Source organism: Mustela nivalis, assembly GCF_964662115.1.
Source record: "Mustela nivalis genome assembly, chromosome: 8".
Classification (NCBI taxonomy): Eukaryota; Metazoa; Chordata; class Mammalia; order Carnivora; family Mustelidae; genus Mustela; species Mustela nivalis.
In genome coordinates this window covers 25872892-25890851 of record NC_139027.1, presented here as the reverse complement: position 1 = coordinate 25890851, position 17960 = coordinate 25872892, and the positions used below count along the sequence as shown (strand labels likewise).

At 35.4% G+C, this 17960-nt stretch overlaps 1 protein-coding gene across 3 annotated transcripts in view; it reads right to left on the bottom strand.

Annotated features, from left to right (window-relative positions):
• Window positions 1-17960, bottom strand: part of STRN (striatin) — a 141650-nt gene that overhangs the window by 27080 nt on the left and 96610 nt on the right. For 2 of the 3 annotated variants that reach the window (XM_082745618.1, XM_082745619.1), the window contains 3 exons: window positions 17042-17146; window positions 15775-15861; window positions 14366-15678 (listed from right to left, as the gene is read on the bottom strand). In XM_082745618.1, coding sequence (XP_082601744.1) covers window positions 15509-15678; window positions 15775-15861; window positions 17042-17146 — 362 coding nt within the window. In that variant the 3' untranslated portion in view covers window positions 14366-15508. Of the gene's footprint in view, window positions 1-11; window positions 149-14365; window positions 15679-15774; window positions 15862-17041; window positions 17147-17960 lie in introns of those variants that run through there. The other variant, XR_014315632.1, reaches the window with a different exon arrangement.

Below are 17960 nucleotides of genomic sequence, written 5' to 3'. Positions count from 1 at the left end.
GCGTAACACACCTCCTCAGTTACTGATGCAGAAATCTTCAGACGAGATTCCGAGCACATGCTTGATCCACCTTCATTTTCTCTTCCTCATCCTTCAACTTGCCATGAGGAACTGAATGTAAAAGGTGAGTATTTCTTTGCCTGAACTCCTTGAAAATTAAGAAACACACACAGGTAATTCTTCAATAATAAGAATAAAAAGCACAATACCACACACAGAAGAAATTACAAGAGACACTTAGAAATAAATGTGAAAACCTAGAAGAAATGAAATACTTCCTACAAAATAAAAATGATCAGAATTAATCCAAGAAGTGAATATTTTGAACCAAAGATACTAGGAAAGTAATTAAAAATCCTACCTCTAAAAAAGGAGACCTTGGGACCAAAAGGTCCCGAATTTCATCCAAATTTCATCTAATCTTTAACATATAATTTTAATGATCTCTTATTTAAACAATTCTGAAGTGTAGGAAAAGATGAGAAGCTCCCCAATTCATTCTATGAAACATGTACTGCTTTCTAAAAGTTTTATTCAAATATAATGTACATACAGAAGAGTGTACATAGAAGTGTAAATTAGATGAATTTTCATGAACTAAACAACCCAACATAAACAAGCACCCGGATAAAGAAACAAAATATCACCAGCACTGCAGAAGTCCCCCTCAGACTCCCTTTCAAGCACCATCTCCTCCCCTACCTCCCTCTCACTGAAGATAACCACTCTCCTGACTTCTAACAGTTAACACGAATCAGTTTTGCCCATTTTAGTACTTTATATAATGGAAAGCATACAGTATCCTTTTGTAGCTGCCTTTTTAGGCTCAATGTAATGTTTCTGAGATTCAGCCATATGTTGCATGTACCTATGAACTGTTCATTCTTATTGCTGTATAATATTCCATTGTATGAATACCAAAATGTATTTATCCATTCCCTAGTAGATGGACTTTTAGGTAGTTTCTGGTTTGAAGCTATTACTACTACTGTTGCTCTAAGTATTCTAGAACATTTCTTTTGGTGTATATATGTATGCATCATTTTCCTTGGTGTTTGCCCAGAAACAGAATTAGTAGATTTCATATGTTCACTTAAGTAGATACATCCAAATGCTTCCCCAATATGTTTGAATAAATCTGCATTCTCACTGGCAGTGGCTGAACCTTCTGATTAGTCCCACATTTTGCCAGGCTGTATAACTTCTTATATCTAATAAAAAGTCCACTAAAGAAACCTATAGACCAATCTCACTTAGGAATTATGCTTGCTGAAGTTCTAAATAAAATATTAGCGACTGGAAAACTGATTTATAAAAGAAAGAATAACACGTTATGACCAAGTAGGTTTTATTCCAAGGAGACAAGAGTGGCTTAATGTCAGCAGCTCCACATACAACCTAGCTAATCACCAGATTGAAGGAAAGTAAACACACAGCCACATCAAAAGAAGCTGAAAAGGCATTTGACAAAATTCAGCAGCTATTTCTAATAAAATCTCTTGGTAAAACAGAAAAAAATTTATTTAAGTAAGACTATTTACCAAATAGCAACACAAATATCCAAAACAGCTAAATATTTCAATTAAAATCAATAGTACTCAGAGATGACTGCTATCAGCATTATCACTTAAGACTATATAATGGAGTTTCTAGGCAATAAAGATTATAGAGAAGAAAAGAATCTTTCAAACACTGGAAAAAAACAGGTTATTTTTGTGATTTTGTGAGTGTGAGTGTCATTATATTTTTGACTGTCATCATTATATTTCTAAAAATCCCAAGAGACTGTAGCGAAAACTTCTGGAATAAGATTTTCTAAGTATGTGTAATAAATGTGTGGTATACAAGGTAAGCACACAAACACACAAATAGACTTTTTATTTATAATAAGCCTTTAGAAATGGAAATGGAAAAAAATCCATTCTCAATAATGACCCAAAGACTAAGAAACAAGAGTACATTTAGTTTAAAAAAAAAAAAAAAAAAGACAAAAGACTTAAGTGAAGAAAAGTGCCAAATCTCAATCTTACTAATGATATAGACAAGATCTGAGCAAACAAAGTAATACAATTTTGTTAGTTCTTAGAAGACAATATCATATGTCAAATTTCCCAAAATTAATCTTTAAATGTAATGCAGTTTCAAGCCCTAAATGGATAAAATGATCACAAACTTCAAATGCCTGGTAGTAGCCAAGAAAAGTAGTAAAAACAACAGTAGCCCAGGAGTGTGGGATGAGACAAAGCTCTGCCTGAGCATTTTATGAAGTCACTGTATGCAAATATAGAATCACTGTCATTAAACACATGCTATTGCCATATATATAGAGTACTATCAGCAAAACACAGAGTATATTGAGAAATCTCATTATATATGAAAAATTAATATATGACAAAGTTGGTATTCCATTTCATTGGAAAAAGATAATGTGGTAAGAAGTGTTGGAACATTTGGCAACCCACTCGGAAGAAAGTAAAGTTGGATCCACAGCTGGCATTCTATACAAAAAACAAATTCCAAATGGAGTAAAGATGAATATAAAAAAACCCCAACAACAAAACCAAGAATAAGACGCATAAGCCATGCTAGGACAGTACATATGCCACCAGGGGTGAAGGCCTTAATCAATACAGAATACTTTGAAATTTTTATATATTTACAAATATCCATATTTTGTAAAATAATATACCTGTGTATATATACTAAAGTTTTGAATGGGAAATGGTATTATAAATATGGTAAACAGACAAATTACAGTTTGGAGAAAATTTACAAATAATATGACGAAATGTTTACATATAATATAGAAAGAGCACTTACAATTTTTTCTTAAAAAGACAGTGCACATATGGGCAAATGTTAATAAAAAATGAAGTGAATGAAAAATAAAAGTGAATAAAAATTTTAAATGTGAATTAAAAGACACAAATACACAATGCACCTTAAAAGTGAAATCCAAATGACTAAGTTTTCTATGGAAAAAGGACTTAATATTAGTGGCCAATAGACAACTTGTAAGAGTCGGAAAAACTGTTTGTAACTAAGAGTAAAAAGGCTTAACATGTAACATACAAAAACTTCCTATGAAGTAGTTAAATAAAGATTAAAAAGGCAAACACAATAGAAACACGGACATAAATATAAAGATAGAAATAAAAACATGAATATTTGTGGTAGGCAGAATTCCAAGATGGCTCCCATGGTCTTTGCCCCTGATGTTACTCCCATGATAATGCTACATTTACCAAGCAAAGGGAGTCTGTGGAAGTAATTTAAGGTGACTAGCCAATAGACCTTAACTTACAAAAATTATCTGTGTGGGCCTACTCAAGGCACATGAGCCCTTTAAAAGCAGAACATTTTCTCTGGTTGATAGCAGAAGAGAAAACAAAGAGAGTCAAGTATGAGAAGGATCTGATGAATCCTTACTAACTCTGAAGATGGCGGTGGGGGTGGGGGGCAGTAAGCATTATAGACAAAGACTGAAGAGTAACTTTCAAAAGCTGAGAAGAACATCTGGCTAACAGCCAGCAAGGAAACAGAGACTTCCATCCTACAACTGTCCGACAACTGTATGGTCTGAAATTCTGCCAACCACAGGAATAAGCCTGGAAGTGAATTCTTCCCCCAGATACTTTAGTTAAGAGCCCAGCCTGGCACACACCTTATCCGACACTAAACAGAGAGCCCAGGCAAGCCCACCTGAAGTTCTAACCCACATAACTGTGAAATAATAAACAGGTATTATTTTAAGCCGCTAAATTTGTGGTAATTTGTTATACAGCAACACAAAATGACTATAAAAGGTAATTTAATTATGAGTGAAATCCAAATAACAAAAGAACATATGAAAAGTTATGCAGATTTATAGTAATCAGGGAAATGCAAATAAAATAATATGGAGAAATCACTGTATATATCACCAGCCTTTTTTTTTTTTCTATTTCTTTTAAAGGCTACAGCAGCTATTGCTAGTGGGTATAAAGAATAAGGATATTTTTATACTGTACATTTACTGATGAAAATATAAATTGTTCCAGCCTATTCGGTAAACAATCTGTCAATACTTACTAAAAAATGTTAAATCTACATATCTCTCAACCCAGCAATCCTACTGCAGAGACTCTGTTCCACAAGAGTGAAACCATCATGGTCACGGCTATGTGCACAGGCATAATTACCCTGATAGTGAAAATCTGGTAGCAAAGTAAATGCCCACTGATTATGAAGAAGTTTAAATCATCATCAGAGTTTTCATCGTTAAAAGAATGAAATAACAACTATAAGACAGACTTGGAGCAATTTCTATCACAGATTGTTAGATGAGAAAAGATGCAGAGGACATGTAATACCTCATTTATTTAAAGCAAACAGACCCACCAAAAAAATCTCATTTTATTTATATAAGATCATGTGTGTATATTAAGGAACTTAAAAGATATCTATGTATGTACAGACTTAAAAGTTGCTCAAAATATATATTAAATTTTAAAAGCAAGTTGCAGAGAACATGTAGAATAAGAAAAAACTCGATGCAGTATTTGTATACACATACTTGTATGAATAAGAGTAGAGATACCTATATCATGCTGTTATTACAAGGCAGGCTGGGAGTGAAATGGTATGGTAAGATGTGATGACTTCTGCTTTATGTCTTCATTACTTATTGCCTTTTATTTTTGCTTTTTTTTTTTTAATTTGCATTCTTTAGGCAATCTCTACAGCCAATCTAAGTCTCAAACTTATGACCCCAAGATCAAGAGTAGCCAGCCAGGTCCCCCTTTGTGTTGCTCTTTTAATTAATTGTATTAATTTAAATTGTCTCCATTTCTACCTCCGAGAAATATCATCTCCTTTCTACTTACCTTTAGCACTCACCAGTCATATTCTCTATTTTTCACCTATATTATTTGTTTTCCCCAACTGGAACGTAAGCCACATCATGTAAAAGATTTTGTCTGTTTGCTAATGAAGGCCAGCGCCTAGAATGGTCTGGCACAAAGCAGGCACTCGAATATTGAGTAAAGTAGTATTTTATGTATAACTTCTTCTTTAGGGCTACTCTTAAAGTGCATTTTAATCTTGTTTCACCTAAATACTTGATATTCTAGAAGTTACCAGGAGTGTGACAGAATTACATGACAAGAAGTGTGAATTTAGGGAGTGAATAATAATTACTTGTTGGATGTTTATTTCTGCCCAATATTTTATCAGGTGTTTTGTATCTATTATCTCTAATCAATCTCTCACGCAGATCTATCATCTCCTTTTCACAGATAAGAAACCAACTCATAAGAATTAGCTTGACTAAAGTTTCACTGACTATAATAAATGTCCTGTGTCCAGGCCAAAATCCTGTTCTTTCCTTTGTGCCATACTGACCTTAAAAGAATCATTATTTTAATAATTAAAAAAGATAATAGTTCTTACATAATACATAGGTTTAACATTGAGATTTAACTGAATATTTCATACTCAAGCAATTCACTACTCTGTCGATGATTCTATTAATGATTTAAGTCATTTGATCATTATATATAAATAGTCTGTCTCTAACTTGTTGACTATTTTACTCCTGAAGTGACTAAGCTCTGCAGCTCAAGCCACCGGCCCCACGTAGCAGCAAACCGAGACAACACAGAGCTCTTCCAGGGAGAGTTAATAAACATTTAGATAATTACCATCACATGTTCTAGACAAAAAGCAGCCCTGAAAACATCCTGAGGGATTTGTCCTAGATTCTTCAAATTCAAGGCAAGCTCCCCAGAGGAATGCCTTTCTTGACAATCTTCTGCTGGGAGGAACTTCCTACTTCTTTGGGGGGTAAAAAAAACAGCCAGTTAGGAATAGCGGGACAGTCTGAGGGTCACGAGGCAAGAGTGGTGGACCTGGCCGGGGCCCGAGGCAGTCCTGGCAGGTCGAGGTTCCAGAAGGCAGCAGCAGGAGCCGCACAGGCGAGCAGAGACCAGTAGGGTGGTGCTGCACAGGTTAAGGGAAGGGGCACCATAACAGGGTTCAGACACGCCTCATTGCCCGCATGCTTTGCTCAATTCCCATAAAGGCAGGACTGGAAACCCACAATAGCTGGTGCCTTTGGCGTTCTGTTGCCGCCTTCCAGGTGAGGTCCGAATTCCTCCCTAACTAGGGTGCAGACCTCAATCTGGGAATCAACTTCACAGATCTAAACACATTTGAGTTTGGCTAGGGATTGGCAGAAATGATTTCTTTTCTTTTCTTTTTTTTTTTTTTGGCCTTTGAAGATCTGGACAGATTCAGAGTTTTGAAAATCTGCTTTCTGATTACTCACCCAACAAACAGTTACTGAGAACTTTTTATACGGTAAAGCACCAGGAGGGGTGCTAAGGGGAATATAAGAAAAACAAATGAGGAGCTTATAGACACTGAAGCAAACAAATTATCGTTAACCGTTTCTACTTTGTTAGGTGACAGTGAGCAATACTTAACATGTAAAATCTGAGTTGAGGGTTAATGAAGGCATTCATAGTAAAACTCATCACTACTGCACCCCATACCATTAAAAAATCCACAAGATTTTGAAATATATAAAATAAACTTATCGACTTCCTTGCTAGTCTTTCCACTACCAGAATAATTTTCAAAAATCACACAAAATAAAATTTGTGTTTCCCTCAGAGGCAAGCTGTATGGAACTTGCAGACATCAAGGACACAAAACTGCATGGATCTCTAACCTTCAATTTCAAAAGTAAAATCATTTCTGCCTCCAGAAAGCAATGATGTTCCTAAGGGGGAAAGAAAAATCTGCTTGCAAGGTTTATTTTTTTAAATTGGAATCATTAGAGGTGTATCCCCAAGTATTGTAGGCTATGAGAAATAGGAGCCTATTGCCTTGCTTGTTAAAAAGACTGTTAAAAAGACCAAAATGAGTAAAAGAAAGCCTGAATATTTTGGAGTTGGGAGAAAGCCTTTCTTCTGACCCTGAGATTTACAAGGAAACTGAACAGGTACTGTTTCACTGAAAATGTTTCCACTTAAATGAATTAAGTGGTATTTTAGCTGAATGTGCATACTTTCAAAACTTGTGAATGGCAGTTGCAGAATCTAACCTTAACGCTGATAGCTCTGCGATATTGCTGATGAACATTATTTACATGATATACATATTAATTTTGACATATATAAAATACACAAGTCTCCATGTTGACCGGCAAACTATGTACAAACGTGCTTTTCCAGGCAGTCAAAATACGCAGACATTTACCACCTGTCTTTATAGCAGTTGAGTACTGCATCAGAAGTGTTATTCATTAATGACTGTCAAAAGATGTGAAACCAATGAATTTTTTTCTAACATACTGAATGAAATTATTCCAACAGGATATTCGGAAATATGTGGGCTATAAAGTCTGTAGCAAAAATATGCAAATCTATATTTACATGCTCTTAAAAGCATGGTCAAAATCATTTAAAACATAACTCATCCTATAAAAATAATTCTCCAATCTTTCCGGGAGATTATCACTTGGCCACATGAGAACATTTCTAACATGTCTGGTCTTCATTCTGACATGTGCAAATGGAAGAACCTATCTGGGCCTATGTTAATACAGCTTCCTAAAATATCATAAAAACTATGTTGTCTGACCCTTTACCAGGGGGCTCTAGGATAATTTTGATGTAAAAATCTTTTAAGTTAGGTAATAGGGACCATACAAGCCAGAATTGGAACTGTTCACTTTTATAAGTCAAAAGATCTAGAAGGTCATCATTCCAGGCCATTTAAAGAGAAAGGACAGTGGGTCCTTTGGTGGTGGTGAGTCCAGATTGCAGAGCTGGCACTTTTCCTTCTTGGTATGGGGCTTCTTTCCCCACACTCTCACTCAAGTTAGCCAGCACCCAAAGTAAACTTTCTGATGAGATTTCTTTTGCTCTAACATATTTATGAAATACTACTGTCTTGGTCCCACTTCCATCAGGAAGTAGTAGCTAAATGTCAGTATACTTTAATAATTTCAGCACATTTAAGTCACAGGCTGCTTGTTTTTACAACTCATACTTAATGTAAAATTTTGCTTTGTGGGGCGCCTGAGTGCTTCAGTTGTTTAAGTGTCTGACTTGATTTCGGCTCAGGTCCTGATCTCTGGGTCAGGAGATCAAGCCCCTAGCCCCCTCTGCTCAACAGGGAGTCTGCTTGAGATCCTTTCCCTATGCCCCTCCCCCTCCACTCTTGCTCAATAAATAATCTCTAAGAAATCTTTTTTGCTTTCCATGCAGTTTTGTTTTGTTTTGTTTTTTAAATTAAAGTGTTTCAGGTTGGGAAATTTCATTTGTGAATGATGGCTTTCCCTTACCAGTACCTTTAATTTGATGATGCTATTATATGAGGTAATTCAAAAATATCTTTGGTTTGAGGTTAGAGATTCAGAAGCTGGTATACATACTGGACCCTGTGAGAGCACAGAAAACTTTGGCACTGAATTAAAAATACTAATTCTAGTACTCCAAGTGCTATTTAACAGATGTTTTACTGTGGGTTCTCCTTTACATTACTAGATTAATTATCTCTTTAAAGAGGCACACAGGAAAAATCAATGTGGAGTTAGCATCTGGACCAGACTTCATTGTAAGGTGAATGGCTAAATCATCAAGGACAAGAATTTTCTACAAAACAGGCCTTTCTTGTTAGCAGGATATTGTAGATTTTGTTCATGCAAATAGATCCTTCAAGTCTGACTGAGACCACCATTTACCTGTAGTCAAATTAAACAAACAGGACTAAGAAAGGACTTTGGGTTGTAGGATCTAAGTGAAGCTAAGTGAGTCATTTTCTGTATGGTGGGTTTTGGAAATATACAAAATACACTAAATTAAAATTTGTGTTCCAGAAAATATGAATTTCAATTTTCAGACCTGCAGGTCAGTGCTTCCCCATAAAACTGGAGTGTCTTGATCATTGTAAGCAACAGGTGTAACTAAGAAGTAACAAGCAGAGGGATGCTTCATGGTGACGGTGCCTGGGTTAAATAGCGCTACCAGACTCGCCCCTAGGTGTTCCTGGGAACTACCCTGGGTGCCAGAACAGCTTTGGATGGTGCAGGGAAATTCAATGCAGGTCAGAATACCACTCTGGGGTACCCCAGGGGGTCATCCATGAGCATCCTCCTGACCTTCTGAACTGGATTACTCTAAAATCACTCCAACAAGTGTCTCAGTTCTCATTAAAAGGAACAAAAGGGATATTTCTGACACTACTGAAAAATATGTCCATGACAAAGGATATAATACTCATTACTACAGAAGCATACAAAATATCAAAGGATAGCAGATAGTTTCAAGGACACTCTTAGATTCCATACAACATTATGGCTTCAGACTGGAACAAAGGGACTATGAGTTATGGGCAAAAAAAAGACTTTGAAAAATAATGTTGATTTGAAAAAGCAAGGGGAAGGGGAAGGGCTATGCTTGTTAAGTAGCCAAACAAAAAAATAAAAACATTAAATTTACATGTGTATAATTTTTTAAAAAATATGTAATTGGACACTTGAAAAAATACATGTGTCCCTGAAAGTATCACTGACCCAATCTTACGGGGTATTTTAATTTTACTGGCTTTCTAAAGGTTCAAACTCTATAATGATAAATTTCTCTACCTTTCTCATGTAATTAAGACTGGTTCATTACTTTGGACTCCCATCTATTTTGTCTAATACCCCTTTTATTTCTCTGCACACCTCTCCTACCCCCCACCCAAAAACCAAAATCAAGATGTATTATTTTAACTGCAAAGCCACTAGATTCCAAAATATTTCAATTCATGAGACACCTATAGCATGTTAGCTATATTTGTACACTTTATTTAAAAACAAATAATACACTTAGAGCCACCAAAAAAGATATCTTAATTAGCTTATCCATACCCTGAATTTACAAAAGAAACTTCTTGCACCACAAAAATTAGCATTTGGATTAATTTACATTAATTGATATAACTGAATTTAAAAATACCTGAAGATCAAACAATATGGTCCAGGGCTCACCAGTTGTGGAGTGGATAATTGGGCGTGTGGAAAAAAGGAGTTACTTAGGAAACTGAACTGATGATGCCCTGAAATCAGCTCTAGTAAACGGAAGTTGAGAAGACATAAAGTAACCAGTAGATTTCAGGATTACAAAGTGGTTCCTCCTAAAAATAGATATTAGATCATATAGTTGGGATGGGTATAGGGGATATCTCTTAATTTTGAATTGAAAAAAGTGTGTGGAGAGGGGGTTGTATTTGTTTCTCACAAGAGGCAAACTTCAGCCAAACAATGAGAAGAAAGTAGGGAGGCAGGTATGTGGTAGACTGAAGGCTTTCTGACTGCTGATGATACCAAATTTAGCAATCTGTACAAGTCAACTAAAACACCATTCTCTGAGACATTCTCAGAAAGGAGCTAACAACCAGGGAAAAATCATTCTACATTAACAAGGCACTCACTGGTTCACAGCCTGTTAAAAATCCAGGCAGACATCAAAGTTAATCTAAATTAAAATGAACTTTCTAATTTGCATCAGAGGGATGACAAGCGGGGGGTCTCAGTTAAATAAAAGCTAAAGCTTGACTAGCAAAGATCCAGAAAATTCTGACCCCTAAGTACCACTTTAAGAATACTGCTAGAATAAATAAGTGGAATCTAGGGATCTCTGGCCTGAATTTGCTTTTTTTTTTTTTTTTTTTTAAGATTAAGAACAAAACCAAAAATGGAACAAAAACAAAAACAAAACTGATGTTATCTGTTAAATGCTTTGTCAATCTGGTGTCCCTGACACTGACACAGAGGTCCAGCTGGATGACAGATAGAGTCAATTAAAAAACTTTCAGTTCTGAAAGTAAAAATGATTCGAACCATTTACCAATGGCCTGTCCCTTGTTTTTAAAGAAGGACATGTTTTCTGGACCATACCCTCAAAGGAACTCCTGGAATTGATACATTTCACAAAAATACACATATAATTTCTATCAGCTACTACTTTTGTACAACCTGAATCCCAGTGTCAAACACATAAAGTACTACAATTATATAAATAACTAGACAAATAACATAGTAACAAAGGCAACTTCTGAGTAAATAAAATTAATGATTATGTACTTAATAGCCTTGAAATAGCATTCAAAGAATAAAGTAAGCTGAGGAAAACTGTACTTTGATCTCTTTCTCTATGTAAATTCAGTAACAGTTTGGCTCTTGGTTGAAAATATCAGGCATATACTAAACAGTTTAACTCTATCCACTCACTATCAACCTTGATAATAAATTTTAAGCAGTTCTTTCGAAAGAAAACCAAAACTCTTAAGTCTTTCAATCTGATTTGTGACATCTTAGTTCGATATAACTTAAATGACAAAGCCTGAGAAAAGCACCAACATAGATTTTTAAATTGCATCCAATCATCATTTTCAGATGTCATAAAGATTTGCTTTAGTTAAAATGGCAGCAATGGCAAAGAGGTAGATATGATAGATGTCATTTAAACACTATTCTTAGGTGGTATTTTAACTAGTTCAGGTGTTTAAAAAATAATTTTTACTAGTTTCAATCTTCATCACATAAGAATTTCATGACATGCTCTCGTGTAGGAGGGAAATATATGAAGTCCCAAAAAAGAGGGCCTTTAAAAATCACATTTTTAAAAAATTAATTTACTTAGCCAACATTTAAGAGATTCCATCATTTTGGTGAACCAATAATTTCTCCTTTTACCTGAACTTGACAATAGTAAAAGAATAGTTCTTTTCCTCTCTACTGAAATTTCTAGGAATTCACATTCAAAATCCTTGGAAAGTACATGTGGTGCTCAGAAGAGCACAAAGACAACGCATGAAATGTCCCCTGAAATCCTAGAAGTTGAGCAGATACACTGAAGACATTGATGGTCACAAATCAGGACCGTCACAAATTGGCAAACACACACACACACACACGCACACACACACACGCACACACGCGTGCTCTTTCTCTCTCTCTCATAGCCCCCCCACCCCCACAACTCAACTCTCATCCTCACTGTAAGGCTGCATTTGTATTTTATTTAAAGGCACCTCTCATTCTCTAGCTATTGCCTTCTTGATGATATCTGTTTTGTTAAAAATCCTGAATGTTCAATGGAAATAGTTCAGTACTGAGAATGGAATATTTTTCAATTCACATTTGAATAGCCAGGTTTTCTTACATTCAGATTTTAATAAACTAGAATGACAGTCTTTAAAACAAGCATGCTAGCCTATAATGAATATAATATATACAGTAATTTAAACATTTAGAACTATATATTATACTGCAAAAGCAAACAGCACAACACTCATCATACTCATCATTACCTGCGGTGTACACTACCTCTAAAAACAAAAATACAAAACAGTAAAATGCACCTATGGTTTATATATATATATGTATATATATATATATATATACACACACACATACATATATATGTATATATATATAGTCTATATATATTATATATATTCCTAAAATATATATAATATATATTTATAAAATATACATACATTTTAGACATTTTCAAATAAATCTTCATCACTATCTCCAAAAGAAATTTATAGCAAGAATACTGAAGGAATGAAAGTCAGATAAACAAAAAATTTTTCACAAAGTTCATTATCAGTGATGCAGCATAATTTCCCCCCTTTTAGTCATAACTAAAATGATTATAAAAGCTAAATACTTTGCATAACTAATCATCTGTTTAATGGCAAAAATTGCTAAACTTGTTCAATAGAAAAATACTGAAGGTCATTATATCACTTATGTTAAATATCTGCCTAGGATTCGAGTAGCAAATGAGCTCCGTATGACAGCTGGGTTTTGAGAAGGGTGCTGCAAGCTCCCAGAAATGTATCCACAGCATATGAAAATAAGGCAGGGACCTTATTTCTCCTCTGATTTTCATACTATCCAATATATTTCATCCGAAATATTTACAAACCAAGCACTATGAAAGCATTTCAATGATGGTTTGAATCTTGAATTTGTTCATTTTGTGGATTTTCATTAAATTTTCGATAGGCTGGGGGGGGGGGGAATCAGACACATGTCTATGCTTCTATCGGGTTGGAAGACAGCTTTGGCTCATTTCTAGGCTGAGATCACACAGTGCTAGTAGAGAAGAATCTCTGTTTCTGTGTACAGTTACCAACGGCACGGCACTGGCTTGCTAAAGAACCTTCAACAGTTCCATCATCTGCACTACAGTCTACATATCTCATGGGTCATTTTTCACTAACAGAAAAATTTCAACCATGAGGTATAAAATGCAGGGGAAGAGAATGTCTTGGTTTTGAGAATCTCAGTGACAAAAGTGAAGCAGGCACTGAAGACCTTGGGAGGTAATTAAAGTAGTAACTGGTAGAACAATCTCTTCATCTGTCATAAACACTCCAAGTAAGGGCACCTGACTGGAATTTTCCAGTATCCTTCTATAAATGTTAAATCAGCAACACCATTTTTTCACTCACTGAAGAACCAAAAAAGGAATGAACCAAACAAAATGTGGAATTCTGTATCTGCATGGGAATAATATAAACAATCACCTGGTAGCTCAAGTCCAGGTCAAGTCATTTGATTATACAAAGGAGTCCCTTGAGCCCACTGTTAACCAAAGCACAGAGTAAAGACAAGGTAGCTGTGTCAAAATATTAAAGCATATCTGTATATCTATCGGCAAATCTAGCACACATCTTTAAAGAAAATTTGCCTGTATACTGCAAAACTCTAGAGGCAGAAAACAGAAATTTTAAAGAAAAATTGTCAATTGATATCCATATCACAAGAATACATTTTCAAGAAGTAGATCACATATCATCCGAAGTGTTGTTATGACAATGGAATATGTGGGGATAGGAATGTAGGAATTATATTAAAAGGTTAAAATATTTATGGATATGGATTTTTTTAAATCTGAGAACTATTACATATACATTTTGCTGAAACATCGGGCATTAGTATTTATTTCTAATTTCTACATTGGTCTCTGACATTTGTGGCAAACAAGAGACTGTAAAGACAGGGAGACAGTTGTAGGGATAAGGTCTATACATCAAGTGCAAAGAGTGGGGTCATGGGAATCCCAAGAGCTGCCACATGTGGGCCATGGGCGAGGTGAGCTCAGGGAAGCCTGGTTCTTTATGATAGTTGTTTCCCCAGAAACAACACTGATACACTGCCTATTAAAACATGCTGTGTATTCCAATTAAAGAATGGAGGAGGCGTAGGTGGAGGAAGAGAGAAAGAGAACTCTTTAGCTTATGGTTATGCACTGGACTCTTCCATCCAGATTTCCAGGGGGATTCCCCTTCTTGGATATATCAATGGAGGACTTCTGGGGTACAAAATAGTTGGCTTTATTTAGTACTGCAAAAGCAGCTGCCTGACATTAACCAAACCCTCTGGGCTGTTAAAACATAATAATTATAAACTCTTTTCAGTAGATGTCAGATAATTTGAGTATGAGAGACAAAGAAAGAGCAAGAGATCATCTGAAGCATGATATGTGGGTTTTGACAAATGAGTACTCACAGATAACTTCTGTCTTTTCAAACCACTGAAAGGTTAAGATTTCATCAATATGAGATAACCACTCTGGTATTATAAATATCACATGAATAAAGTGAATTTTTAAAATTAACAGAAATTATTATAAAGATATGCCCTGCTTGCCCTTAAAAATAAACAGAATCTCAAACCTGAATAAGTTAAATCCTTTAGTAAAAGCAGACTCTACCAACTATTCATAATGATGACTGATTTTGACAGCTAAACTTTACAATGATACCAAATCTATTTTCAAAAATGTAATACAATATAGAAATCTGCTTACAAACTAAATATTTGTTTAGTATTTCTGAATAATAATATATTTAACATATTATTGCATTTTTTTTTCTTTAACAGGTAAAATGCTTTGCCAGGTGCTTTATGTGCACAGATGAAAGAAGAGCTAAATTAAAATCTCATTTGAACACTGCCTGGTCCTTATGCACTTAGGGGTTAGTACAGCAGATATGGTCAAGATTATTGTTTTGACTACCTAATGTGTTTAACAAGATTTCTCAGGGGAGAACTAGGTCTAAATTTCTGTTCTTCCTCCACTCATTCCCAGTCATCAAGCTTTTTAATTGTCCTTTATAGCGTGCCCTATTTACTCAAGAGGGACAAGCTAAACTTATGTTCGCTCAGGCCTGCCTAGCGAATTAGAACAAACTCAGAAATAAAAGCTCCTATTTGGGGGAAAATTTGAAACCATTTTCAGGCTCATAGATTCAGCTGAGCTTGCAGCAACCTGAACAAACCTCAGTTTTAGAAAACAGTATACGAATTGCAAAACTATACTTTAACAAATGTTCTCTGTGCTCCTTCAGCAGAACAAAAGGGCAAGACAGGCTGATTCTTGCCCTGGTCTTCTGTATCTCTTTTTGTGCAGTTGATTATTTATAAAGAGCTAGAAGGTGAAGATGATGCATTGTGTCATACAAAGACTTTAGCCAGTGCATCAGCCCCAGCACTGGCTATATAGCATTTGGATGGGTGGAAAGCTACATCATGAATTGATTCTTCAAATTTTTTCCGATGAGCTGTGAACTCTTGGATACACGTCTTACTTTCTAGGTTCCATAAACGTATTGAACAGTCATGACCTGCGTCAAAAGGGAGGAAAAAAAAAATGAAAGGAAACATTACATTAACATGAAACTAATAAGGATAAATAAAAAAACTATAGTTGATGTACTTACTGCCAGACATCAAGTATAAGCCATTAGGATCGACTGCTAGACTTGTAACAGCTTCTAGGTGGGCTACCATGGAGTGGATGAGTTTGCCTTTGGAAAAAAAGAGATTGTTATTTTTTATTAATAGCTTTCCTCATCCCTGATTATATGTCAGCTACCTTGTTACACTGATTTCTCCAGTCACACCTCTTTGTGTAGTTATTCCATCAGTAGCTTTTTCCATAACAGCTAAAACAATGTATCTCCCTCCTCACTTCAGCCATGGTGATGAAAAACAAAAGCTCAAATTTCAGATTTTATTTTTTTCTTTCAAATAACAACAGAAAAGTCAGTCGTTTCTACACAAATATTCCTTTAAGCCATGTTCATTAACTAAGAGTCAGACGTTATTAATCAGCGACTTTGTATCCTTTATCTACAGGCAAATTAGGTGGGTTGTAAGAACAGAAGAGACTGAAATAAAGACAAAGGAACGGAAAGAAAACCTGACCATGATTTTCGTGGAAACAACATATAGAAAGGGATTAAAATATTAAATTACTCATCACTCAGAGCTAAGCAAAGTCAGCAAAAGTCAAAAGCAGATACTCAGATAAATATGGCTGCTAATATGGAGTGTCCTTCTCCTAACACAGGTCTTCAGGATTTTTTCCTTTAGTAAAACGCAATTCAATAAAAAAAAAAAAAATGGGAAAGCCCACATGTCCTAATTCAAATCAATCAGCACCAGATAGTCAATATTATAATACAGAAAAGAGTAGTCCATGAAAAATTGAATCAAGTAAACCAAATGACTCTGGGGTCTCCATCTCTAACACTGAAACTATTCAAACACTGAACAATTTAAAACAAAATATAATGATCATATGCCTCTACTTCTAACATGTTTCTACTTTCCCCCAACGTATTCACAGCAAGAGATCAGTTTTATTGCTATTTGAATGACCTTTTCATTGTGTCCATAGTCATAACCTTGGCTCTAGGACCAAAACATAGTATCTACTTACTATTAAATAAACCAAGATGATGCTATATGCTATCCTGAAGACTAGTTCTTAGCAGATCTGGATAGAATGAAGAGAAACTGAGCTGGGAAGGTATCTGTTTCATGCCTACTCCCGGACATACAGCCATTAAAGAAATACCCAAATCAGGATACTCATGATGGGGTTTGTTTGTGGTTTTTTTGGTTTGGTTTTTGGTGGGCTTTTTGTTTGTTTGTTTTTTGTTTTTTTGCTTTATCACTGATCACTCTGTAATCAACACTTACCTGTATTGTTATCGTAGAATTTGATGTGCCTGTCTTCATGAGCTGTGATGCTAATGGGAAGAGTGGGATGGCTGATGACTCTATTTATTTGGCAGGAAGAGTTGGCTGTAAAAAAGGAAAAAAAAGAGCAACAAGGTAGCTAAGGCTTACAGCCAACTCTTCATACAAGAGAACCGAATACTCACCCAAGAAACTTAAAAGGTAAATGATGTGACCTTAACTTGTCTTTAATTCATTTAATTCTGTGACTCTTCATAATCTCAAGGTTAGGAAAGAAGAACTTCCTGAGCAATACCATACTGACAAATCTAGAGGTATGTACAAATGAGAATTTTCTTTTCCACCTGCAACGGGGTGCCGCCCAGGGCTTAGCTTAGGGTCACTGATGACTTGTAATACTTCTGCTGCTTTAATAAAATTCTACAATTATTTACATGTAGACGCTACCCAAATTTAAATTGTCACTCTTTCTAGATACAGAGTTATCACATGGTTATCATCTGAAAACAAATATGACAAAGAGATCTTCTGAGCTCTTTAATCTCTTTTTCATCATAAAAGAAGTGGTCACTGGGCATCTAGGTGGCTCAGCTGGTTAAGTGTCTGGTTCTTGATTTTAGCTCAGGTCATGACCTCAGGATCATGAGATCAAGCCCCATATCAGGCTCAGTGCTCAGGATGGAGTCTGCTTGAGATTCTCTCTCTCCCCCTCTTTCTGCCTCTCCTTGCAACTGGCACATGCACATGTGTGCACACACACTCTCTCTAAAATAAATAAATAAAAACTTAAAAATAGAAATGATCCTCATTTGATAGTCTACCAGGTTTGGAATCTTAAAATAGCATCCTGACTACTATGTGCACTATATAGTAACTTTCAAAGAATTTCAATTATATGCACAATGAGACAGGCAGACCA